General features: G+C 37.8%; 1 protein-coding gene across 3 annotated transcripts in view; it reads left to right on the top strand.

Moving 5' to 3' along the window:
- The window catches only part of BMPR2 (bone morphogenetic protein receptor type 2), a 195,945-nt gene that overhangs the window by 95,831 nt on the left and 72,352 nt on the right, over nt 1–27,762 (top strand). For all 3 annotated transcript variants that reach the window (XM_043997116.1, XM_043997114.1, XM_043997115.1), the window contains exons 2-3: nt 11,483–11,653; nt 11,871–12,041. In XM_043997116.1, the coding sequence (XP_043853051.1) occupies nt 11,483–11,653; nt 11,871–12,041 (342 nt within the window). The remainder of the gene's footprint in view (nt 1–11,482; nt 11,654–11,870; nt 12,042–27,762) is intronic.

Raw genomic sequence — 27,762 nt, 5'->3', positions numbered from 1 at the left:
AGGGGGGCAGCTAGGTGACACAGTGGATAAAGCACCAGCCCTGGATTCAGGAGGACCTGAGTTCAAATCCAGCCTCAGACACTTGACACTTACTAGCTGTGTGACCCTGGGCAAGTCACTTAACCCCCATTGCCTCACCATAGATAATAAATGAATGAATGAATAAATAAATGCACACATAAATAAACCAGGTATGGGGGTAGGTTATGATCACAACAACCTTATAAAGTATATCATTATTTGCATTTATAGATGAAGAAATTGACTTGGAAATGTTGAGTGACTTAGAGTCACGTGGTCAGAGACAGGATTCCAGTCCAAGTCTTCTAACTCAAAGTCTAACATGTTTTCACTGCAGCTGTCATTTGTATTTGGCATGAGAGGAACATGAAGTATCTTCTACACATTAATTTACCAATAGCCTTTTGGTTATCTTTTATGTCATGGAACACTATAGTCTGTGAAGAATTAAAGTTGAGTATCCTTAGTGGTGAGGTACCACATGAACAAGCTGAAATATATTATAGATGAGGGATTGTAAAGGATACTCAGTGTGAAGGATATCTTCTAAGAAATGATAGCTTGAAAAAGATGGACTAGGGCAGCTAGGTGGCACAGTGGATAGAGCACCGGCCCTGGAGTCAGGAGTACCTGAGTTCAAATCTGGCCTCAGACATTTGACACTTGCTAACTGTGTGACCCTAGGCAAGTCACTTAACCCCAATTGCCTCATTTAAAAAAAAAAAGAAAAAGAAAAAGATGGGCTAGTCATATGGCAAGATCAAGGAGAAATGGATAGGTGTCTCATAAGTGTTATTGGACTAGTGTACACATGACATTATGCATTGACCTACGAGGTGGTTGTGAGGGTCATTTTTTCCATTGGCCACATTCCCGTCAGTGTTAGTATCTTCAAAATGGCCTAACTCAGGATCAGCTGGGATTTTATATTCTAGTTTGGTTTGAGGGAGGTGACTTCTTTATTCATGGTGGAAGGAAGGGGAGGTTATGGCCTCCTTTACTAGTGAGGCCATATGACCCCTAAGAAATATTCCTGTGTGATACTTCCAGGATAATTTTCCTTAGTTCTTTTCTGATTCAGCTGCAAGAAGTAGAGTCAGTGGTCTGAGTCTGGAGCAGGAGCCTTGGGGATCTGGGAGGTCCGGGAACCCAGGTTGGGTATTGCAGCCAGCCCATCTGCAATGTCCTGAAGACCAGTAATCCTGTATTTCAAACCAGTAGAAGTCAAAAGTAACACCAGCTTAGAATGTAAACTTGGGACCAAATGCTGTGTAGGAACTGATTTAAGGGCTTAATCCCTCTGTCTTCGAAAAGGGAGGGGGATATGGAGAATTGCATGTCCCTGAGGTATTAGGGAAATGTTTATATGTTTGTTTTTGCTATATCTTTGAGGTAAATATCATTTTATGGAAGCTTATCTGAAGCCAAGTGGTTAAATGGAATTAGGTGCTAGTCACTGGGCCCCTAAAATGAGGGGAAAATGGCTATCCGGCTCAAACATATGTCAGAAAAAAGAGATTCCCCAACTCCCTCAAGGTACATAAGAACTCTGGGGGCCAGGAAGGGTAAGAGAAATATAATAAGCCTGGTTGGGAGAGGTTGAAGAGACAAGGCATGATACTGGGGGCAGTCTGATGGAGAAGATGGGAGGAGATAGAATCAAGGGTATATGTAGAGAGGTTGGCCTTAGCAGAAGGGTCAACTCTTGAGACTGGAATAAAGTAAAAAGTAGTGGGAGGTAATGTCACTGGACTGTGAGATGATGAGGAAGTTTGAGAAAGCATCTTTTAAAAATATTCTATTCATATCATTTGTTTTTATATAATATTTATTTTCTGATATATTCCTTTGGCCTTCATCACCAAGAGAGTAATCCCTCTTAAAAAATATGTGGAGAGGGGAAAAACAGCAAAACTAATCAATACATCAGTGTACATAACAGTATAAGCAGTATTCCAGATCCATAGTCTTCCACCTTGTCCAAGACGGGAGGGAATTTCATTGTTACATCTCTACTTTGGAACTAAACTTGGTCATTATAATTCACAGCATTCAATTTTAATTTTTTCCCATTAAATTATTGTATTGTTTTCCTGTCTATTCTTAGTATTAGTTCACATAAGTCTTCCTAGGCTTCTCTTGTGTTTATGTACCACAGTTGTGTGTTTTTTAAACCATTCCTCAGCTGATGGTCAATGTTATTTCCAGTTTTTTGCTATTTCAAAAAGTTTTGCTATGATTTTTTTGCATATATGATACCGTTTAAAAAAATCTTTTAACTCCTTGTGACATATATACTGTACAAAAATTAATTATTAATAACTATAACTAACCTGGAAAAATTATATAATTGGATTTATGAAAAATTATAAGCTTAGACAAATTATAATTGGGCCATAAGTCCTGCCACGGTCGCCATTAAAATGTAGAAATACTTTTGTTAACTAGGGCTAATTTTGGGGGGACTGATCTATGGAAGACTAATCTGGGGACTTTTGACTATTTGGCTATCTGACTGCTGTTAATTTAATGTGAGCCATTTATAAAGTTCCACGACACTGCTCCACTCCCAAATTGATAAGCACAGGATTAAGAAGCCTCTTAACCAAATAATCAAGGCAGAGTTTATTTATGAGATACTATTGAAAATTAAGAATACAGGAAAATAAAATGCACAACTTGACTGCTTTCCTGGTCTCTTTCCACTGTGTCTCTTTCCCACCTGCTACATTTTGAACTTCTTGAATACAATAAGGGCCTTAGCTGCCTCCGGCCTCAGGGCACTCAGGTACTTTATTCTAACTCCTCTTAATCTTCACTTTCTCCAACCTATACCCTGTGCTGACCGGTTCTGTGCTCCTGCCTCCTGTTCAGTCTGTCTTCTGCCACCTTTGCTCCTAGTCCTGCGTTGCTGTTCGTCTCATTCCCTACCCCCACCCTTGTCCGAACCTCTTCTCAGCCTCTCTCATCCGTCCTTGTCCGCTCGAACCCCCTTGCTGTCTAACTCCCAGGTCTATATATACCTTTTCTTCTCTCCACTCAAATCTTGGGGCTTCCTGCGCCCCCACAGACCAAGCTAATCTGCTAGTCAGGGCTGCGGCTGGGACTGGGGGAATGTGCCTCACCAGAGCCCAGCCTGGACAAGCCCGGTATCTCTCCGTTCAGGTCGGAGGGAGCTGGGGCTTTTTCCCCCCAACTGTCTGACCTGGTATCTTGTACAGCCCGTGGGGCTTTTTGGCTCAGCTGAAGCTGAGGAGGAGGGGAAGAGACCCTGAGGGCCTAAAGCTTTCTAATCTCAGCCTAAAGGTAGGGTCCCCAAATCAAAATAAATTTCCACAATACATAACAGTGGGATCTCTGGGTAAAAGATATAAATGTTCAATTCATTTTCTTTATGTAATTCCTAACTGCTCAGAAAGCACTAGAAATGCTTTTTCAGGGCAGCTAAATGGCACAGTGGATAAAGCACTGGCCCTGGATTCAGGAGGACCTGAGTTAAAATCTGGCCTCAGACACTTGTCACTTACTAGCTGTGTGACCCTGGGCAAGTCACTTAACCCCAGTTGCCCTACCAAAAAAAAAGAAAGAAAGAAAGAAAAAGGAAAAAAAAGAAATGCTTTTTCACTGGTAACGATTTTACTGTGAAGTCCATGTTGTAATGGAGGTGGAGGTGGAGGTGGAAACCACCAGGAGTTGTTTCCTATTGTTCACCTTTTTACTTTTAAGCACCTTGGGAATATAGAAGACAACACTGGTTTCCATGTCAGGTACATAATTTAGTTTTGCACAAAGAATCATTATAGGAGGCTTTTCTCCATCAACTTTAAAATAAAACAGTTATTCTCATATGTTCCTAATTCTAATGAAACTGATTATAGAGGAAACCTTATGCTGATTATAGAGATGACACTGTAGATATAATGCTTGGGCCCGGAGTCCAGAGAACTCAAGTTCAAATTCAGCCTCAGGCGCTCACTGTCTGTGTGATCCTGGTTAAGTCCTCTTGCAGCCTTCTCTTTCTTCAGTGGTAAAATAAGGACAATAACAGCACCTCTCTTGCAAGGTTGTTATAGGAATAAAATGAGATAATATTTATAAAAAGCTCTTAGCACAGTTTGGGACGTAATAGGTACAATATAAATGCCTATTTCCCCCCTCCAATAGAAAGCTAGTTCTGAGAACAGATGATGAGTAGGTGATTGTTTTCATCTTTCCTATTTTAAAAGAAATAAACCACATTATTTAAAATTTATAGAGATGATTTTGATTTCTCACCACAACTAACAGTTAACTCCAGTTCAGGCATGTTAATTTAGTGCCATCTCTTTTTACACATTACTTTCTGATTAGTCCCATGTCATGATGTAGAGAATAAAAAACAGCTGCATATTCTAGACTTGAAGCATCTGTTCCTGCAAATGAAGCTGCTTCTTATGACTAGCAGGAACTGTTCTACTCAGCAAATGCAAACAGAAAATGTGACCTCTTTATTCTCAGTGATTTGGCTAAATATATACATTTACAAGGGAGCAGCAATAAAATGTTGTTTCATTTCTCCGTGTCACTGCTCAATATTCATTTTATAGGATGCTATAAAAAGATCATAACTTTTATCTGCATTTTTAACACTTAAATGATGCAAAACTGTTGAGCACTATTTATGTTTCTTCTAAGAAACAACAGATGCTCCAGTATGACAAAGCAAGTCAGACACAATTCTTGACCTCTAGGAGTTTACAATGCAATTCATGGCCCTCCTTGATTCCATCTTATAGAAAAAGTCCCGTGAAAGAAACATTCAAATTCTCTTAACATCTGATCATTGTGGTTAAATTTCGAGTACCTGCTACCTTACTTTTTGGTTGTAACTTTATTTTGTCCTTCCTATACAGTGTTGTTAATTATTCTTAATAGTCCTTTTAAACTTTATGTAATCAACACTACTTTTTATACATGGTTCAAATTCTTCTTTCGAATGGAAAATGAATGGAAAGTTATCCTTTTAGACAACCAAAGGATTTCACAAAGATTTTGACTACTTAGAAAATTTTCTGTTTAAGAAAAATACTTCCAAAAATATATGAGCTAGTAAACCATGCATTATTTCTTGACTTTATTTAAAGCAGTTTGGTCCCTACCAAAGCTACAAATACCTATCCCCTGATACTATGTTGCTAGATTAAGAGAATACAAATTTTCACCTGTAACAAATGTTTATATAAAATTCAATACAGAGAACCATATTAAAGATCCAATTAAGATTCATTTAATACAGAGGTCCACATAAAAATTTAAAGCCTATTGTCTATTTTCCCTTAAGCCTTACTAGACTTTTGTTAAGGTATGCTAACTTACAGGCTTCCTTAAAAGTAAACATTTTCTTGCCTTTGTTTTGCCATTCTTTGATACAGTAGTATTCCATTACATTCATATACCACAACTTGTTTAGCCATTCCCCAATTGATGGGCATCCCCTCAATTGCCAATTCTTTGCTACCACAAAAAGAGATGTTATAAATATTTTGTACATGTGGGTCATTTCCTCTTTTTTATGGAATACTATTGTGCTATAAGAAATGATGAGCAGGCAGATTTCAGAAAAATACTGGACTTACATGAACTGATGCTGAATGAAGTGAGCAGAACCAGGAGAACATACACAGTAACAGCAACATTGTGTAATGATCAGCTGTGATGGACTCTTAGCTCTTCTCAGCAATACATGCCAAAAGATTCAAGATGGAAAATGTTCTCCTCATGCAGGAAAATAACTATGGAGTCTAAATGAAGATTGAAGCATACTATTTTCACTTCTTTTGTTTTTTGTTTTTTCTTTCTCATGGTTTTCTCCTTTTGTTCTGATTCTTCTTTCACAACGTGACTTGTGTGGAAATATGTTTAACATGATTGAGCTGTTTGGCCTGTATCAGATTGCTTGCTGTCTTAGGGAAGGGAAAAAAAATTGGAACTCAAAATCTAATAAAAATGAATGTTGAAAACTATATTTCATGTAATTGGGAAAAATAAAATACCATTAAGATGGGAAAAAAGATAAATGTTTGTTGACTGTAATTTCCTTAAGTTAGGGACTGTTTTCTATTTTGTTTTAATCAGTAAACATTTATTAAGTGGCTTCAGGCACTGTGCTAAAACTGGGAATAAAAAACCAAAACAAATAAGACCCTACCCTCAAGGAATTCGCATCTAATAGGGGTGGGGGGAGAGGTACAACATGTAAAAGGATTTGAAAAGGTCGGGCAAGAGCATGATGAAATCTGGCATCTGGTAGAAATGATTAGATGACAGCCTTGAGTGTATTTCAAAGAGTCCACAATTCTAATGGGTGGAGCATTCAGTGGTAGGGTACATGGTAAGATCTAATGAATCAATTTGAGTAGACTGTAGAAGGAATATAGAAATGGTGTACAAACATAGCTTTGTTGGTGTCATGATAAAATCTTTTGCATTTCTGGCATTGAACCATTTTTTATGGTGCCCAGGACTTTGTTGGCAAGAGCTTTCTTTTCTGGCTCGTTAGTCGTTGTGACTGCTGAGGAGGCTGGGGTCTTTACTGATGGTGCTTTATCTCTACTGGGGTTCCTTCTTTCAAAGATAGTAATGCTGTGAGTGATAGTAATGAGGTGTGAGACAGTGCTGTTCCTCTTTTTTCTTAAATAAAGGCAAGTTTAATAATTAAAGAAATATTAATTCTCATGGGTAGACTGAACCACTATGTAAAATCCCACAATCGAAATTACAGAGCTTGGGAAAATGGGGCCAGGCACACGGTGTTCAAAAGCTTCAGGCCATGGCACATTTTTAAAAAGATAGGAACCTAATAAAAATGGTTATGGTGGTTGTTGTTTAGTTTTTACACACTGCTCCTGGTGTGAGGAACCCCCTAGTCAGGAAACTCTCCTCTACCCAGGTAGAAGGATACTTACTGTATAACTCTCTGCTCTTAGACAGTAGCTGGATAATTCAAACCTCTGTGATAGTCAACTCCTGCCTCCTGACAGTCAGTCAAATGTATTAAGTGCTTACTCTGTACCAGACAGTGTCCTGGGTGCTGGGGGTACAAAGAGAAAAGTGATATAGTCCCTGCCTTTGAGGAGCCTACAGTCTATCAAGAGGACAATTGAATATGCAGATATGCATGATATATGTATGCATAGACACACACATAGACACAAAAGCTACTAGGTCATTGGGGTATTGTATAGAAGACAGCCTTTAAAACGGAATCTTAGGGGCAGCTAGATGGCGCAGTGGATAGAGCACCAGCCCTGGAGTCAGGAGGACCTGAGTTCAAATCCAACCTCAGACACTTAACACTTACTAGCTGTGTGGCCCTGGGCAAGTCACTTAACCCCAATTGCCTCACTAAAAAAAAAAACAACAACAAACCAAAAACTGAATCTTAGAGAAAACTAGAAATTATGAGGGACAGCAGTGATGAAGACAAACATCGAATGCTCTGGGATGGTGAGTGCAGACGTGTGAGATGGAGGGTTACATGAGAAAAACATCAAGGAAGTCAGATCCTAGTTGTGTGACCATAGGCAAGTCAGGGAACCCCTCAAGTATCCTCTTAAGATGAACTGACTATCTGTCATGAGATCATAAATTTGGAGATAGAAGGAGCACTAAAGGATGTCCAGTTCAGTCTTGTTTGCAGATAAGAAAATTAAGACTTACAGATAGATGTTAGTCACATAGTGGGTGGTACACATGGTATTCAAACCCACGTCCTCTTACTTTAAAGGGAGCAAACATATCACTGCATCACATATTGGGAGTTAACTTATACCCAGGAAATTGCAGTTCTGGACCCCAAATAAAATCTCACAATAGTCTTTTGGGTAGGCAAATGCCCATTCATTCATGTATAGTGAGAACTCTAGAGAAGTGAAGCCAAAGTGGTAGAGTAGTAGGGAGAAATAGAACAATCTCTACCTCCCTCTCTGAAACTCCTCACCAAAGATGTAGAAAACACCAGATTTAGTCCTGGGTCAGGAAACCCAAGAGAAAAAAAAATCAGCAAATCATGTGTATAGCTCTGATAGGCATAGGGAGACAGAGAGAAAGATGTATGGACACTGGAATGGGGTCTGGCCTGGAGTATCCTTCACAGAAAATTCTAGCCCAAGGAGCAGCAGTGTACCAGGGCAGAAGGAAGTCCTAAATCCAGGAAAGAGGGGCCTAAATTTATGTAGCATGCAGGAACAGGTGCCAACTGGCAACTTTGTCATTACTCTCCAATTTCAGTTCATAGGTCCAGGGGGCACTGAGGAGAGGGCCTGTTCTCAGGGCCAGCATTTCAGGGTGAGTAGTAGTTGTAGGCTTTGGGCTGTGTGTGAGCAAAGAGGAAGTTTGGAAGCAAGCAGCAGCTGTGTGGACTGGACCCTGGGAGGGAAGCAGAGTCTCACTGGAAGCTTTTAGCCTGGTCTAATGCCTACAGAGGAATAATCAAGACATGAATTCCAGACCAGAAAGAAGCCTACAGCTCTGTCATTGAACCAGCAGAGCTTAGCAGCTGGCTAATTGTGTCTGAGTCCAGCAGCAGTCTACTAAAACTCTAAATGGGGCACTAAATGAGCCTGTTGCTCAGACCCAAACCTGTGACAGGAATTTGTAGAAGTCAGACCAAAGGAGGTAGTGATAAGACTGTATCCTGAATCAGACCACTTTGGGAGTTTGTAGGGCTCCAGCTAGAACTTTCCCTGACAACCTGGGAATAACATAACACCCAGGGTTCCAAAGAAGCAGCCACAAGACCATCCTAGACATTGGCAGGAATTCGATAGCCAAAATCCTGAACATCCAGGTCAAAGAAAAATACTACAAGCAGCCAGAAGGAAAGAATCCAAGTACTAGGGAGGTAATTTTGGGATCATGCACGATTTAGCAGACTATTATAAAGGAACAAGAGCATGGTACAAAGAATGGAAATATGATATTTCAGAAAGAACATCTGTCTTCAAAATCTGGAAAATGAATATTCCAGAAGGCAAAAGGATATAGGCTTACATCCAAGAACAACTTACCTAGCAAAGCTGAGTATAATCCTACCAGAATTGGTGGGAAGAATGGATCTTTAATGAAATAAAAGACTTTCAAGCATTCTTGATGAATAGAAAAGAAAGAGCTTCATAGAAATTGTGAAGAAAAAACACAGGAGTCATAAAAAGATAAACATAAACAATGATAAAATGATTACATTCTTATATGAGAGGTGATGCACATATCTCTTTTGAATCCTACCTTCATCAGGGATCATAGAGGATATCTAATTAGACAGAAAGCCTGGGAGTGGTTCTCTCCTGTCTTGATGATCTTAAAAGAATGGAAAGGGAGGGAAAGGGGAATGTCTTAGGAGAGAAAGGAAGCAGAAAGTTAGGGAGAATTATTTCATAATTGGTAGAAATAGAAGTCTATATAAATAAGGAGGAAGAGGTGAGAGAAATGGCTGATTGCTCTCATATGAACTGTGCAAAGGAGGTAAGAAAATGCACTCAATACAAACTCACAATACAGAGTTCAGTAAAGAAATATTTTACTCAACAGAGAAATAGATGGAAAGAGAAGAAGGAAGAAGGAGGAATTGGAAGGCAAGTAGAACAAAGGAAGGATTAGTCCTAAATAAAGCAAACTTTTAAGGATATACAAAAATATCCACGCCTCTTTTTGCAGGGACAAAGAATTGGAAATTGAGTGAGTTTGCGTTAATTGGAGAATAGCTGATGAAGTTATGTTATATAAATGTTACTGAAAACTCTTGTGCTATAAGAAATGATGAAGGGGGGGGCAGCTAGGTGGCACAATGGATAGAGCACAGGCCCTGGATTCAGGAGGACCTGAGTTCAAATCCAGCCTCAGACACTTAACACTTATTAGCTGTGTGACCCTGGGCAAGTCACTTAAAAACCCCCAAAAAACAAAACAACAAACAAGTGGAATTCTAGAGGACCAATGATGAAATGTGCTACCCACTTCCTGATAGAAAGCTAAAAGACTACCAATTAAGTCATATTTTCTTGGGGGAAGAGGAAGGGGCATGTTTTGCTTGACTATACATGTTTTAACAGTTTTATTTTTCTTTCTTTCTCAATTAATGGTCAGGATGGAAAAAAAGGAGAAGGATTTTTGCTTATTGAAAAAATAAAATGTAATTTAAAAAAACTATCATGGAATAGTGGCTAGAATATTGGAAAGCTAGGGTTTGAATCCTGATTCAAACATCAACTAGCCTTGTGACTCTTGGCAAGTCACTTAACCTTTCAGCCTCAGTTTCCTTATCTGTAAAATGAAGATTGTAATAGTGCTTACCTCACAGTGTTGTGACAGTCAAACGAAGTAATATATGTAAAGTCTTTTGCAAACCATTATTATTGTCTTGTCCAATCAGCATATTCTCTTTCCAACAGGAAAGCTCTCTTGTCCAGTTAATTAAGGTTTCTTAGGAAGTCAGGGACTGTGTCTTTTGTTTGCCTTGATATCTCCTATGACACCTAGCACAGTGCTGAGCACATAGGCACCTAATACTTATCGATTATTTGGTGGTAATTGTATCAAATTCAGTAAAACAAAGTTGTATGTGAGAATGTGGTAGTGGTTCAAGCGTGGCCTCTGACTGTTGATGATCCTTTCTTGGTATTGTGCCATTCTTTGTTGTTGTTGTTTTTAAATAAAATAAAAAGACATGCATTTATATTATTAATTTTATTAAATCATGATGTACAATTCTATAATTCATAGCTGAAGTACTATAGATTTTCCAAAGTATTTAATTTATCTAGATAATAAATGAATTTTTGCTACTTCTAGAGCTTATAATTTACTCATTATTATTAAAACATTTATATGACATGTGTGTTTTATAAGCACCAGAGGATGTGAAAGTTATCATCTGTTTAGGGAAGAGTATGCATTTATTAATAGTCATAGCTCTTTTGAAAATTGAAAAGATCTCAACATTGGTATTTCTCAGATATTGGGAAATTTTTTTTTTTCTGGTTTGGGGCATGCATATGTGCAAACTTCCACTAGAAACTCATCTAAAGGCCAATTAGTGTCTACTATTTTCCTGGTACCAACTTTATTATGTTATGGATACATTATTCATTTTTCCCCTTTTGACTGGAATGGGGAAGGGTAGAAAGTAAATCCTTTGAAAATCTGGTGTTGGCCATTTTCTTTATTAGTGGGGAGAAAATAAAGCGTAGGAGTTTCTTTGATCATGGATAATTGCTTTTATCAAGTTATTTTGAAAGTTACTTTGTTGGACAATATAATATTACAAAACAAAGGAAGAGTAGCTCTTATAATTGTCTTTTGGTGTTGGGAACAAAAAAGTGAAATCCATATAACTTTGAATATGTGGGGATTTTGTATAAGAAAACTATGAATTTTATTTTTCCATTGATTCCTTTATTTCTTTCTCTTTTCTTTTCTTTTTTAGCTTCCCAGAATCAAGAACGGCTATGTGCATTTAAAGATCCATATCAGCAAGATCCAGGGATTGGTGAAAGTCGTATATCCCATGAAAATGGCACTGTTTTATGTTCAAAGGGTAGCACCTGCTATGGACTTTGGGAAAAATCCAAAGGGGACATAAATCTCGTGAAACAAGGCAAGTCATACTTTTCTGACCTAAAGTAATTTTATCTTGTAATTACCTACAAATTGTATATTTTTATTTGGCTGCAGAAAAGAAAAATGCAGAGTTAAATTGCAATCGTCTATAGGAAAAAAATGAACATAAATGTATATTACATGCACATATGAATGTTAAATTTGGAGAGTGTGACTTTTCTCCTAACCTACTTTATATAAATGTTGCTTTGTAGGATGTTGGTCTCACATTGGAGACCCTGAAGAGTGTCACTTTGAAGAATGTGTTGTAACAACCACCCCTCCCTCAATTCAGAATGGAACATACCGTTTCTGCTGTTGCAGAACAGACTTATGTAATGTCAACTTCACTGAGAACTTTCCACCTCCTGACACCACACCTTTGAGTAAGTTAAAACTTGAAGCCAGCATCCTTAGATTATTCTTTTCTAGTTGAATTTACAGTAGTTCCTTTATATTACTATGAAAAGGTTATATGTTAATTTTTATAAAGTTTAAATTCTTTAGGAAAATTGTTAGCTTTTAAATCAGAAATGAGAGAGGAGCATGAAATCCCAGTAGAACAAAGGGATTCAGAGAAGTATATGCTGGGCATGAGCAGGCTGCAATACATTATAAACCAGAAATTGTCCACAGGAAATAATATGAAGAATATCATTAGAGAATTGTACAACTGGAAAAAAAAAAGAAAGCAGTTCCGTAGTGAGAGCCCATGTGCTCCATTGGTATCTCTGTCTTTTAAGTTCTGTTGCTTTCTAGGCTTGTTCTTCAATTTTGTTTGTATTATTATTCTTATTTGATCATTTTAATTGATTCTGTTCATTGTTTCTTCCATAGATTTTTTTTTTTTTTTAGTGAGGCAGTTGGGGTTAAGTGACTTGCCCAGGGTCACACAGCTAGTTAAGTATTAAGTGTCTGAGGCCAGATTTGAACTCAGGTATTCCTGATTCCAGGGCCGGTGCTCTATCCACTGCGCCATCTAGCTGCCCCATCTTCCATAGATTTTTGTAGATACTGGATATCATTTTGCAGTTTCCCTTGTTGTCATCTTATTTCATCTTCTTTTAAAAAATTGATGGAATGGGGAGCATCTAGGTGGTGCAGTGGATAAAGCAGCAGCCCTGGATTCAGGAGGTCCTGAGTTCAAATCCTGCCTCAGACACTTGACACTAGCTGTGTGACCTTGGTTGGGCAAGAAATTTAACCCTCATTGCCCAGCCCCCCCCAAAATTGATGGAGAATCCTCCTTTAGTGTCTAAACTATATTATCAATTTAATTTTTTTCCATTGGTACATTATTTCATTCATTTATGCTTAAGCATGCATTACTGGAGAGATTTTAGTGCTTAGATCATTTACATTGCTGAAATTTTTCATTGAATCACAGTTTAAAATTTTTTTTTCAATTCGTTTTTCTGTTCATAGATGAAAGTATTAAAAGTAACCTAGGAGGGGCAGCTAGGTGGCACAGTGGATAGAGCACCGGCCCTGGAGTCAGGAGTACCTGAGTTCAAATCCAGCCTCAGACACTTAACACTTACTAGGCAAATCACTTAACCCCAATTGCCTCACTTAAAAAAAAAAAAAAAAGTAACCTAGGTGTGAGCCAGGATTTCTGTATCAGGTTAGAGGCTTTGATATGGTTTTGAGGTTTTGGAGAGGTCTTTTGTTTTATAGGGCAATGAGGGATAAGTGACTTGCCTAGGGTCACATAGCTAGTGTCAAGTGTCTGAGGCTGGATTTGAACTCAGGTCCTCCTGAATCAAGGGCTGGTGCTTTATCCACTGCGCCATCTAGTTGCCCATGGACAGGTCTTTATACCTGTTAACTGGTTGGTATGGGGAGAGAAGACAAGTGCCCTTTAAGTTTTTTTGTGGGGAGTGGAGTGAGCAGTGGTAGAGAGTATATGAAGAAATGGCTGTAATGTAAAATCAAAAGGCATCACTACATTTGTTTTAAAAAAATAAAATGAAACATGAAAAATTTTACAGCATTAAAATTTGATGGGGAGTAAGATATTCTATAAAGCTTTTTCACAACAGTTTCTTCTAAGTGAACCATATACTTTTAGTTTAATTGCAAAATATAGCAAATAAAGCATTGGCCCTGGATACAGGAGGACCTGAGTTCAAATCTGGCCTCTAGACACTTGACACTTACTAGCTGTGTGACCCTAGGCAAGTCACTTAACCCCAATTGCCTCACCAAAAATAAAAAAGAATAATAAAAAAAAATTTTTTTTAAATAAAAAAGAGGGGGCGGCTAGGTGGCGCAGTGGATAAAGCACCGGCCCTGGATTCAGGAGTACCTGAGTTCAAATCCCGCCTCAGACACTTGACACTTACTAGCTGTGTGACCCTGGGCAAGTCACTTAACCCCCATTGCCCTGCAAAAAAACAAAAAACCAAAAAAAAAACCCCAAAAATAAATAAATAAATAAGAATTCAGCCAACAGTATCCTATTTTCCCTTAGCAGTTTGTACCTAGCCACGGTCATTTGCTTTTATTTTTATGATATTGGGCATACTGGTTTTATATTGAGTACATTGGGTTTTATATGTAGTATATTGAGTAGGAACATTTTTATTTCCTTCAAAAAGAATCTAATTCTCATTTGGTCTCATGTGGTTTCAAGTTGAACAAGGTGTTATATGAATTTTGGTTTAACTTTTCTTTCCAAAAAGCAGTTCTTCCTTTATGCATTACATGATAGGTAGCCAGAGTCATATATTAGTGCTTTACCAATCAGAATTCTGGTACTATGCTCTTTTATATAGGTACAGGGCCTGGAAACCTCTAAAGCTAGGACCCTCATTCAAAAACTTTATTCCAATTATTAGCTACTTTTCTCCAAAAAAAGAAGCGACATATGGGTGAACTTAGCATATTCTTATTCAGTTGAATATTTGCTTTATTATTATTATTATTTTTTTTTTTAGTGAGGCAATTGGGGTTAAGTGACTTGCCCAGGGTCACACAGCTAGTAAGTGTCAAGTGTCTTAAAGCTAGATTTGAACTCAGGTCCTCCTGAATCCAGGGCCGGTGCTTTATCCACTGCGCCACCTAGCTGCCCCCTTTATTATTAATCTAAATGAAAGTAACTTGATGAAGGATAGAATATCAGATTTTTCAAGCTATAAATTCTAGGTATCTGGCCAAAAAGAAAAAAATTATGAATCCTGGAATATAGAGAATAAAAACGAAAATATTTCAGTTAAGAGATAAACATAGTAATGTTGCTCATTTCTCATCCTTCTTGACCTTTCTTCACTGTTTTACATAGGTGATCATCCCCAACTCCTCTATATCCTCTCCTTTGATTTTTCGACATTGCTTTCTTCTGCTCCTTCTCCTATTGATCTTACTGTTCTTTTTCCTGCTTCATTATGTTATAGGGCCTAGCACCCCAGAAGTTCTTTGGGGTACATCAAAGAACCTTCTCCTTGAAAAACTAAACCAAAGGACAGACACACCTAAATGGAACCTGATCTGGACTGAGCTAGCTCCAGGACCACCACCCTTCATTCCAGTCTCCCCCACCCCTGGGGAGATAAGATTAGGTGTGGCTGCTGCCTTTGTGGCGGGAGTAGGAGAGAGGTAGCTTGAGAGATCCACAGCCACCCCCTCACCCAATTCCCCCAGCCACCACCAATGGGGGATGGTCCTCCCTCAATAGGGGAATTTTCCACAGTCAGGTGATCACCTCATTGGACCACCATCGGACCTCTATAAAAGTATCTGCCTGTCTCCTGCTTGAGGAGATTGTTATCTCAGAGGCATGCTCTATGCTATGCCTTCTCCCCATGAGAATAAGTCCAAGAATTTCTCTCTTGGTTTCCCTTCCCCAGCCCTTAAGTAAACTATTATCTTATTCTATTGGTTTTGTATGCCAGAGGATGTAATTCTTTAAAGAGGAATTCCTAAGAACCCTTACCCCAACACCTATTCCTATCCCAAACCCCCTATCTGTTTTCCTCACAACAAATAGTTATGTTCTCCCTGTTTACTCTGGGTGACCCCCAAAGGATCTTTGCTCTTTTTTCTTTTACTTCTATACTCTCTCGGTAACCTCATCAGTTCCCATAGGTTAAATTCTTTATACAGTAGACTTTCATATTTACATATCTTACTCTAGTTCCATATCACCAACTACCCATTAGCTGTTTCTCTTTAAGATGTTCTTATGTAGAAATGTTAAACTCCATATGTCCAAAATGAAACTCATTATCTTCTTTAAACTTAATTATTCTCTAAACTTTTCTGTTTTTTGTAAAGGGAAACATTTAATTCTGGTCATTTCAGTTCAAAATCTTAGCGTCATTCTAAATCTTTCTCTCATCCTCCATATCTAGTCAGTGACCATATCTTATCAATTCTGCCCTTTGATATATCTGTTATCTTCTCTCTAGTCTCATGGGTACCACCCTAGTTCAGGTCCTGATCATGCCTTTCATAGACTATTGCCACAGCTTCCTGAGGGGGACTTCTGGCTTCCAGTCTCTTTCCTCACCAGTCCTGCCAAAATAATCTTCCTAAAGTGCATCTCGAATCATTCCACTGTCCTGATTACTTCAGTGGCTACTTAATTGATTATAAAAGACAGATTCCTCAGTTTGGCACTTAATAAAACCCTTAACAGTGACTACAGCCTACCTTTTAATGCTAATTAAGCATTATTCCCTTGACACTGTCTGTAGTCCTGCCATACTGACCCACTAGATATTTTCCATACTCAGAACTCCACCTGCTGTTTCATTGCCTTAGGTGTTATCCACCTTCTACAGAAAGCCTTTTCTGATCCCCCTGCTTGATAGTGCACTCTTCCTCCTAAAATCATCTGTCAGATGTGCTTTTCTCTACAGTCAAACATTGGTACTTCAAGGGCCTTGGACAAAGTGGATACTTAATAAATATTTCTTACATTATAGTGGATTACAAAGTACAAAATAAAAGTAGTGTTACTTATTTTTAGTAACTATGTAGGAAAGAATCACTTAAAATAGGATGAAATTTAGTAGCAAGTTAATGCAGGCTTGAGGGGGCTGCATGTTATAATTAAATGTATCCAAAATAACCTTGCTGCATTTTAAAATAACTAAAAACCAAAGAATCTCTGAGTTGGAAGGAACCTCATAGACCACCCAGCCCAACTCATACTGAACATCACACCTGGGAAATGATCACTTGCCTTCTGCCATCAACAGCGGGAGGGTAGCCACCCTAGGTTTTGAACATACCCCAGATATACTTATAGAGGAGGTAGAAGTGTCACCGAGGAAAGCAAAGAATGCAGAGAGAGAGATATCTCGGCTAGAGGTGGCACATTTGTCAAGGCATTGACAGGTTGATTCACAAGACATGTGAGGGAAGGAGAAGATAACTTTGCCTGAAGACTTTTAGTGAAAGGGAATCATATCTCTTGAAAAAGCCCATTGTTTGGGGCAGCTAGGTGGTGTAGTGGATAGAGCACTGGCCCTGGAGTCAGGAGGATCTGAGTTCAAATTCTACCTCAGACTCGACATTTACTAGCTGTGTGACCCTGGGCAAGTCCCTTAACTCCAGTTGCCTCACCAAAAAAAAAAAAGAAAGAAAAAGCCCATTGTTGATTTTTTGTTAGCTTTTATTAGGAAGTTTTTCCCTGTCTCTCATCCCTAAATTTGCCTTTCTGAAGTTTTCACCAGTTTTTCCCACTTCTGCCCTTGAGGGTGAAGAATATGCATCATCCTTCTATCCCCTTAATCATCAAAATACCTTGAATTTTAGTGGTGCTTCACATAGGTTTCAAAGTACTTTCACCTATGGAAACGCTCATCCTTTTAAGACACTACTAACAAATCCAGCCAAAGAACCCATCACTTCTCCCTTGAGTATCCATAGCCCAATGGCAACAAGAAATGTTATTTCATGAGACATTTGGTCACTTCTTGTTGGATATACTTATGGTGTGTATTTGCTAAAAGAACACCATGAAAGTAATTGCAGCTTATGTACCAACAGTAAAGGTGATAGGAGGAATTCTACCCTCTAAATCAAATCAACATATACTTTGATATTTGGTGACTTCACTGCAAAGGTGGGAATACCTGAGGTTAATGAGAAATATATTAGAAAACTTGGGTTAGGAATAAAGAAAGAGAGCAAAAATTTGCAGAATGCACAAAAGCCTCAAGCTTCTATTCATGAATGCTCCAGAAGATAGAGAATAAGCATACCACTCTATACCTTGAGAAATACACGAAGTTTGTGGAAATGGGTGTTGGAAGAGTTTCAGTTAATCGGTTACTGTGAAGTGCCACAGTATTCTACATTCTCACTGTTTCTTGTGGATGAAATCCTCCATAAGCAAACACACAATTCACATTCTTCTCAGATTGTTCCTTACCATATAAATCTTGTTGGAACAAGTTTGCATTTTCAAAACAAGTGTTATAGCGAAACTGACTGTACATAGTAGTATTGGACTTGAAATCAGGAAAATTTGAGTTTGAATCCTGCCCCAGACACTTACAAACTATGAGACTCTGGCCAAGTCACTTAGAGACTCTCAGCCACAATTCCTCTTCAATAAAATGGGGATAATAATAGCACCTTCCTCACAGGGTTGTTTTGAGGATCAAATGAGATAACATGTAAACTACTTTGCATCCATTTAAGAATTATATAAATGCTGCTACTTTCACCACCATCACCATCTTTTCTACTACTACCTCCACTTAGCTGTCTCCAGAAAGTCCTTCTTCATATACCGTATTTAGGGACTCTTTTTGTGCAAGTTCCTGTCACTACTATGATTGGTTGGCTGGTAGCAATGCCTGCAACTGTCAGGCCATTTGACCCATTGGAATATATTTCTATTCTGATTAAGATAGAATCCTTCCAAAATTTGCTAGCCTAGAGGTTTCTCTTTCCTATTTCTGCATGTTATGCTGTGATAAAAGTAACATTAAAAGGGATATTACATATGGGAACAGAAAGTAGAAAGTTTTAAAAAATGAATACTCTTCTGGAAATGACTATATGTACTTTCTTATTCACCTAAGTAGAACTGCCGTCTTAAGGCTCATTTTCAAGTTTTTATCATATGGACCTACATGTATAAATTTCTCAGAATTTTGTCTTAGTATGTTAGTCTTTAAGAGCTTCTTTTTAAAAGAATAAAGCAGGGGGAGTTAGGTGGCGCAGTGGATAGAGCAGCGGCCCTGGATTCAGGAGTACCTGAGTTCAAATCCGGCCTCAGACACTTTACACTTACTAGCTGTGTGACCCTGGGCAAGTTACTTAACCCCAATTGCCTCACTTAAAAAAAAAAAAAAGAATAAAGCAAGGAGGCAGCTAGGTGGCACAGTGGATAAATCACCAGCCCTAGATTCAGGAGGACCTGAGTTCAAATCAGGCCACAGACACTTGACACTTACTAGCTGTGTGACCCTGGGCAAGTCACTTAACCCCCATTGCCCCACAAAAAAAAGAAAAAAAGGGAAAAAAAGAATAAAGCAAAGAAACATTTAAATGCACTGATTTATTTGGTGATATAAAATATTACTTTAGAATACATTTCTGCTAAAAAGAATATCTATTCTTTCACTTACTTTCTGTGTGTATTTGAGAAAGCCATGTAACTTCTCTGCTCCTTGGTTTCCAGATGTTTAGGAAGGGGGTGTCTCAAAGCAATCGTCCAATCAACTATATAGGCAATTCTGCCTACATTTTAGGCCAGTCCAGTCATAAGAGCTTTTTCAGTTGACCTTGCCTAAAAATGAAAGGGTTCTGTGATGAATTGGTTAAAAATTAAGAAAAAAATTGTACAGGCAACAAATGGTATTGGAAAATAAAATACAGTGGACATGTTGTTGCTTTGTTCATTTTTATCTCTTTTCTATTCCTAAGTTGATTCTTTAATTTAGTGCAATTGCCTAACTTATTGATTATGGGCTAATAAGAATTATTCGATTTTTAAAAAGAAATATTTGCCATTCCTTTAGAGGCATACAGATCTTGACATAATAATCTTCCCTAAGACTAAAAAAACAAAACAAAACAGGATAAGGAAACTAGTGCACTAACATTTTAAAAAATGGATCTTATTGAAGGAATTGCATAAACAAATGAATGAAAAAAACATTTTTAAGCTCTTATGATGTGCTAAACATTAGGATAAAAATAGAAGAGCAGAGACACTCCCTGCTCTCAAGGAGCACACATTCTAAAAAGGAAGACAGTGCATTTGTATCAGCTGTAAGTCAGGTAGAAATCCCTAGTAGACCTTAAGGTGCAACATCAGAGTATGGTAATGCCTCTTTTTACATGTTATTTACACTGTTAAAACCTTATTGATTTCTGATGTTGAACCATGTGACAGGGCCAAGGCATAGTAAGTAAAGTACTGAGCCTGGAGTCAGCAAGAAATGACATCAGATCTGCCCACTTACTAGCTCTGTGACATTAGACAAATCATTTAACCTCTGCCTCAGTTTCCTCAACTGTAAAATTTGGATAATGTCTTCACCTGCCTTGAAGAGATGTTTTGAGAATAAAATGAGATAATTTGTGAAATGCTCACCATAGTGTCTCCCACATAGTAGACCTCATATAAAGACTGATGTCCTTCCCCATTTTCCCATAGGGTTTGCTCCAACTTCTCTGTCCAGCATTGCTGTTCATTACTTCCCTTGATACATTTCACAGTCCAACTAACCAGGCTTTCTTACTGTTCCTCACACACAGCGTTCTATTCTCTCATTTCCTTGCCATTGCTAATCCTTGAAATGCACTCCTTTTCACCTTGTTTAAGTCTTTATTTCTTTCAAACCTCAGCTCAAATACCATTTCCTACATGAAGCCTCCCGCCCACACTCCAAATCACCTTGTATTTTATTCTGTATATGCTTCAATCTGTACATAGGATCATGGTACCAGAACTAGGAGGGACCTTAGAAATCCTTTAGACTCCGGGGTGCTCTAATAAGTGTTTAACAACCTGATTTAGGGTGGGAGGTGGATTGGGGGGAGGAATGTACTGATGACATACTTGTGAATCAGATCAAGCCTTGATTGGCAGTATTTGCCGATTCCTGGGGTGTGAATGCTTACACAGAAAATGTGATCATTAGTTCTTGGCCAATGGTTTAAGCTGGCTCCAGCACATCCCTGAATCTAGGCTCCCTCATGTTACAGATATGATAATGTTTCCCATGATAGAGGGAACTCTATGAGTACTGGCACTGTTTTCTTTTTTATCTTTGCATCCTCAGCCCCTTAAAATAGTGCCTGACACATAGTGTAGGTACTTAATAAATGGTTGTTGATGGATTGATATAAAAGATACTTATTAATATTTGATGTCATACTGAGAGGTTTCCAATGAGTGCTCCAGAATTATGAGCTGTTGTAGCATTTTTATGAGTGACTCAAAAAAACATAGATGACATGGTTATCACAGTTGCACAATGGAGCACTATAGAATATTTAAATAGTTGACAGGCTAAAGTATTGGGCTGAATCCAGAAAAATGAAGTTTAACGACATAAATGTCAAATCTTACATTTGGGTTAAAAAAACCAGTTTAACAATTTTAAAATGGAAAGGACACGTGGCTTGGCCACAATCTGTAGGGAAAAGGTCTAGAGATTTTAGTGGCCCACAAGTCAACAGTGTGATGAGAAAGCTATAGTGTCTACTACTAGGAAGGTTATAGTCTTGCTGTGATCTATCTGCCTTATGGAGAGCACATTTAAAGTGTTGTCTGCTTACGGGCACCTCATTTTAGGGAGGGCATTCTTGTAGTCCATAGAAGTTTGAAAAGAGGAGAACAGAATGAAGAGCTTTGATTAAGTGCCACATGAAGCTCAGGGAAAAGAACTGGGAATAATGTGTAACCTAAGAGATAAACACACCTTGAAAGGGCACAGTAGCTCTCTTCAAAGAAAAAAGGCTTTTATGGGGAGGAAGGAGTACACTGATTCCACTTGACTACAGAGCATAGAACTAGGAGTAACAGACAGAAGGTACAGAGGCAAGAGGCAAATTTAGGTTGGATGTAAATAAAAACAAACAAACCCCAACATATTCTGGAGCATTCTAGAAAGTGGGACAGGCTTTTGGAGGAACAGTAGGTTCTCCTTCACTTGGGGTCTTCAGCCAAAAGCTGGATAACCACTTACTGCTATTGATTAGATGGCTTCTGGGGGTCTTTTTCAACCTTAAAGTTTTATAATTGCATATAGTGATAGATACACAATAATGCTTAGGATCTATTAAAGCTATATGTAATAGAGATAGCAACATTTAGACCTGTTGCCTCAAGGAATTGTGAGGAGAGTAGTTTTGCTGTTGTTCAGTTGTGTCTCTTTGTGACCCCATGGACCATCACTCACCGATACTGTTCATAGAGTTTTCTTGGCAGGGATATCAGACTGGGTTGCCATTTCCTTCTCCAGTGTATTAAGGCAAACAGAAGTCAAGTGGATTGCCCAGGGTCACATAGGTAGTAAGCATCAGAGGCCAAATTTGAACTCAGGGCTTCCTGACTCCAGGCCCAGCACTCCATCCACTGAGTCACTTGGTTGCCATTTAGTAAGTCTTAAAACAATATGTATTATTATCAAACTTAACATAGGACAATTGTCATTAAAGAGACATGGTTTTGGGTGGATATGTATTGACAGCTTTTTTTTTTAAGGTACTTTAATCACTTTTCAAAGTGACTTTTAGGATAAACTCATCTTGCTGAGGCATAGGATCAGCATAGCAATTCTACTTAAAAACAAGCCTATCCGAAGATTAACGTGTAGGTTTGAGAGACCTTCATTTCTCTCTTACTACTTCTTTCTTTAGAATAGGATTGTATTAAATCAAGCCCCTCAGTCTTCTTCAAGGGCTAAGAACATTTTATTCCTCTTAATTTCCTTTTTTAAAAAAATTTCTGCAAGAAAAGAATGTCCTTTGTGTGGCTGCTTGTTTGTTACAGCCTGTCTGTTCTGTCTTCCTTCAATTGAAGGAAGGGTTGTTACCCAACCCTTTATTGCCTTTCCTCTTGGTTAGTAGATGAGGAACGTGACAAAGATGTTTCCTGAATCTTTTAAAATCAAGAAATATTAAAGCAACAGAAATAATCCCCAAAGCAATGAATATCTTGAATATTCTGCTTGTTTTTCCCAAGTGAATCATTTCTATAACATTTGATAATAAATAAAATGCATGTATAATTAAATATTTATAATCATATACAATAGAGATTTAAACATGGTATTTAAGATGGGGTGATTGAAGGGTATTCAATACTCCTTTTAATTCTTTTCTGCCTGCTTTTGAGATGATACAAACTAACTGGGAGTACTCTCCAGCTTTTTCTTTTTGCAATTTTTCCTCTCACCATTTCCACTTTTTGTAGTTTTGGAAAGAAGTGCAAAGAGAAATATAATTTATTAATTTGCTTCTCAGCAATTTATTGTCTTCAGCCACTCTCATGTTAGATTATGTACTTTAGTCATAATAGCCAGAAAGATATACAAATGTATACATATATATGACTATAATAAGATCTTTAAGTAAATAGACTATATATTTTTTCATTTTGAATCTCCAGAGTACCTAGAGCAGTGTGCTTAATAAATGTTTCTTGAATTGCATGTTTGAAATCCTATCATTTGAAATAAACGTTTCTACACTTGACACATAACTGTCAGAAACTGAAATCGTCTAGCAGCATTGTTAGTATCATGCCTTGTCATGCCATTTAAGGAATCACCTTAATTGAGATAATAGCAATTAAAGGTATTATAAATGTAGAGGTAAAAAATACTGAGTGAATATAATAGAACTAACAAGAGAGAGAGTTATCTACATAGGACAATGGCCATTTTTGTCAACTCTTTGGGAACTGAATAGTGTCCGAATACACAAAAGCATTGCTGGAGTGAAAGAAAAGCCAATGTTGAACCCCATTCTATGCTTGATAAGCACAGGGAAATAAAGTGTATCATCCTTAGTCAATACACAAGTATCTATGAACTCTAAGCATTCCATGACACATATAGCATCTATTTTAATTTTAATTTTCAGTAGTATATAATGGAGAAACACAAAGTGTTAGGTGAATAGGAAGCTCTTTGAATAGGAAGCCAGCAAGGTGTCCCAAGGGCAAGACAGCAAGCAGTATATACCAAGCAAGTCAGACTGCACCACCAATAGCATCCTAGTGGAAGTGGACCAGAACCCAGAGCCCAACAGCTCCAAGATTTGCAGCCCCCACTCCCAGGCCACTGGTCCTGTTTTCAGCATGGGGGACATGGAAAATATTAATAATGATATTATATAGCACTTTATATTTGCAAAGTACTTCCCCTATTATCTCATTTGTTCCTCACAACAACTCTGAGGTACATGCTATTATTATCCACATTTTAAAGATAGGGAAACTGAGACTTACAGAGCTTAAGTGACTTGCCCATAGTCTCAGACCTAGTAAGTGTCCCATTATTACTATCAACTGCTGAACAACTTCCACCATTAGTCAAGTAAGCCTCCAAAAGCTGGGAATAGTGGTAGATCACCCATCTTGATAACAGCCCAGGACACCAGCATTTGGAGAAATGCTGCCCGTCCACTCTGTCTAAAATGTTACAGCCCAGTCTCTTCAACAACTAGAGCTACTGAAGAACTAGAAAAGAAAGTTCTTGCCACCAAAATTCTGTCAGATGGTTCAATATCAGAAATGGACTTGGTTTTGTCAATGGAAATAATCACATTCAAAAGATTCATTCCCATCTGCTTTGCTTCTTCACCCTAAGAACACTCAGCTTTTCCATCTACCTTGTACCTGAAATTTCCTATGCATATTTTCTCCTCCTATTAAAATATGATCTCCATATTTTAATATGATCTTTCTGAATTTAGCTAGGCTTATTCGAAGATGATGCACATCTTTCCATCTCAGGGTTCAGACTTGAAGCTATCCTAGCCTGGTAGGAGCTTATGGTCCTATCGTAGCTTTCAAAAATACAAAGTTTCCAAGCTTGACCTGAGAGAATATCATAGAAAACGCACCTCTCTCCTAGGTTCAGTGACAAGGATAGGGTACTATGGATATGAAATGTTATGTGTCTGTCAGATACAGTCTGTGTGTTTGCTAAACTGTTGGTTTTTTTATTTTTGTTATAAAGAAATTCTCACTGGGCAAGTGAGGGAAGGGGCATATTTGAACGTGAATGCTGTATAAAAAGTCAGCAGCGTGCATAAAACTTAAAGAAAAGAACCAACTTCTCTTATACTGCATAGTGAGACTTCAGAGACCTATTTCGTGAACCAAATAAGCTTGAAAACTACTGTTCTTGAAGACTCTAGAGTATTCTTCCTATTGGTTTAATTTTTATATTTATTAACTTTCTAATTCAGAAGATAACCAACATCTAAAACAACAGGTTTAATATTTGAAAGACATTTTCCTATGCTTAAAATAAAAGTATGACTGAATGTCCTGGTGTTAAGATTCTTCAGCCCACTGTGATGCTGCTCTTCAGGCATATCATTCAATTTAATTAATTAATCCTGTCTATAGCACTGTTAAGTACCAAGTTCTGAAAAGTCATAAAAATGTATAGTTTTAATAAAGAGATCTAGTAATCATAAGCATAGAGATGATAACTGAATCCATTTGGAGCTGATGAGGTAACCAAGTGAAACAGTATGGAGGGAGAAGGGAAGAGGGGCCAGGACAGAACCTTGGGGGATATCTCCTTTTAGTGGGCGTGACCTAGATGAACATCCAATACAAGAGACTAAGGAGCTGTCAGATGTAGGAAGAGAACTAGGAGAAAATGGCATCATGAAAACCTAGACAGAAGAGGATAGCAAGAAAAGGATTAATGACAATGTCAAAGACCACAGAGTGATAAAAAAGGAAGATTGAGAAAAGGCCACTAGATTCAAAGATTAAGTGATATCAGACATCTTTTTTTATAGACTCCTTTGAGTCTGCATTGCATCTGCTATATAGTGAGGAAAGCATGGAAGTAATTATATTTTTAAAATATTGCTAAGAAAAATGACATGGGGGCAGCTAGATGGCACAGTGGATAGAGCACTGGCCCTGGAGTCAGGAGTACCTGAGTTCAAATCTGGCCTCAGACACTTAACACTTACTAGCTGTGTGACCCTGGGCAAGTCACTTAACCCCAATTGCCTCACTAAAAAAAAAAAAAAGAAAAGAAAAGAAAAAGGACATGTTGGAGAGGATATGGGATGTTAAGGCATTGTTGGTGGAGTTATGAACTGATACTATCATTCTGGAGAGCAATTTGGAGCTATGCCCAAAAGACTATGAAAACTATGTATACCCTTTGACTAGCAGAACCACTAGTAGGTCTGTATCCCAGATTTCAAAACGGAAAAGGACCTATTTGTACAAAGTATTTTTATCGGCTCTCTTTGTGGTTGCAAAGAATTGGAAATTGAGGGTATGTCCATCATTTGGGGAATTGCTGCACAAGTTATGATATAGGATTGTGATGGAATGGTATCGTGCTATAAGAAATGCTGAACAGGCTTATTTTAAAAAAAAAACCAAACCAAACACTGGAAAGACATGCACGAAGTGATGCAAAGTGAAGTGGGCAGAACCAGGACATTGTACACAGTAACAACAGTATTGTAATGATGATCAAGTATGAATGACTGAGCTATTCTGATCAATACAATGATCCAAAACAGTTCCATAGGACCTATGATGAAAAATGTTGTCCACCTCCAGAGAAAGAACTGATGGAGTCTGAATGCAGATTGAAGCATAATTTTTTCACTGTCTTTATTTTTGTTTACTTTTTGCAACATGGTTAATATGGAAATATGTTTTTGCTTTATTTTAGCACTAGCACTAAACCATGCTTCTTGTTAGCTTTTTTAAATTATGGAAATATTTTATTATTTTCCAGTTACATGTAGAGATAGTTTTCAACATTTGTTTTTGTAAGATTTCTAGTTTGTTTTTTTCCCTCCCCTCTCTTCCCCCCTCCCCAAGACAGCAAGTAATCTGATATAGGTTATATATGTACAATAACATTAAACATATTTCTGCATTGGTCATGTTATAAGAGAAAAATCAGAGCAAAAAGGAAAAACCTCAAAAAGTTAGCTTTTTAAAAATACCTGACTGCTATGCTCATTTATACCTACTATTATTGGTTATTTCATAGGGAAAAATATGTACTCTCACAAATCTTTCCTGTTCGGTTTAAGAGATTGTGATGAAGAGCTAGTTTGGTTTGGGGCTATATTTTGTGGTCATTTCAAACTTTCTATTTCCATTTTCAATCATATATTTTCTAGATGGTACCTTTTATATTAATTAGGATAATAGATGTAGGCCTAGAAGGGACCCTGAAGTGGTGAATCATTTAGTTAAAATGTTTTTTCAGATGAAGAAACTAAAGAATAGAGAAATTAAGGTTATACAGATAATAAGGAGCAGAGCCGAGATTCAAACCCAGGTCTTCTGATTCTAAAATTTTTGATGATCCAATGGAATGTAAGTTCCTTTGAGGGCAGGGACTTTTTCTCATTTTTGTTTTTGTGTCCCTGTGGCTGACGTTTAATATATGTAAGGGACTGATTGTTATGGTTCATTATCACCAATAAAGGGTAACTGTAAGATATTGACATGTGTGTATATGGTTTTTTTTGTTGTTTGGTTTTTGTGGGGTTTTTTGCAGGGCAATGAGGGTTAAGTGACTTGCCCAGGGTCACACGGCTAATGAGTATTAAGTGTCTGAGTTCAGATTTGAACTCAGGTTCTCCTGAATCCAGGACCAGTGCTTTATCCACTGCACCACCTTGCTGCCCCCTGTATATGTTTTTAAGATGGATTTTAGAGATCATTAAAAGTAGTTAGCACTCTTTGAAATGTAGCCCAGCTCACTCTCTTCTTATTATAATTATTCATAATAATTATAATTATTACTATGTCATATATTTTATATATATATATATAGTCTTTAAAGTTTTCCTATCTCATTTGATTCTCACAACAATTATTTGAGGTAGGCACTTTTATTATCTCTCTTTAAAGATGACAAAACTGAAGCTCAGAGATGTTAAGTGACTTGTCCAGGATCA

Source organism: Dromiciops gliroides, chromosome 3, assembly GCF_019393635.1.
Source record: "Dromiciops gliroides isolate mDroGli1 chromosome 3, mDroGli1.pri, whole genome shotgun sequence".
Taxonomy (NCBI): Eukaryota; Metazoa; Chordata; class Mammalia; order Microbiotheria; family Microbiotheriidae; genus Dromiciops; species Dromiciops gliroides.
The sequence above is the reverse complement of the archived record's forward strand: the minus strand, read 5'-3'. Positions and strand labels throughout refer to the sequence as shown.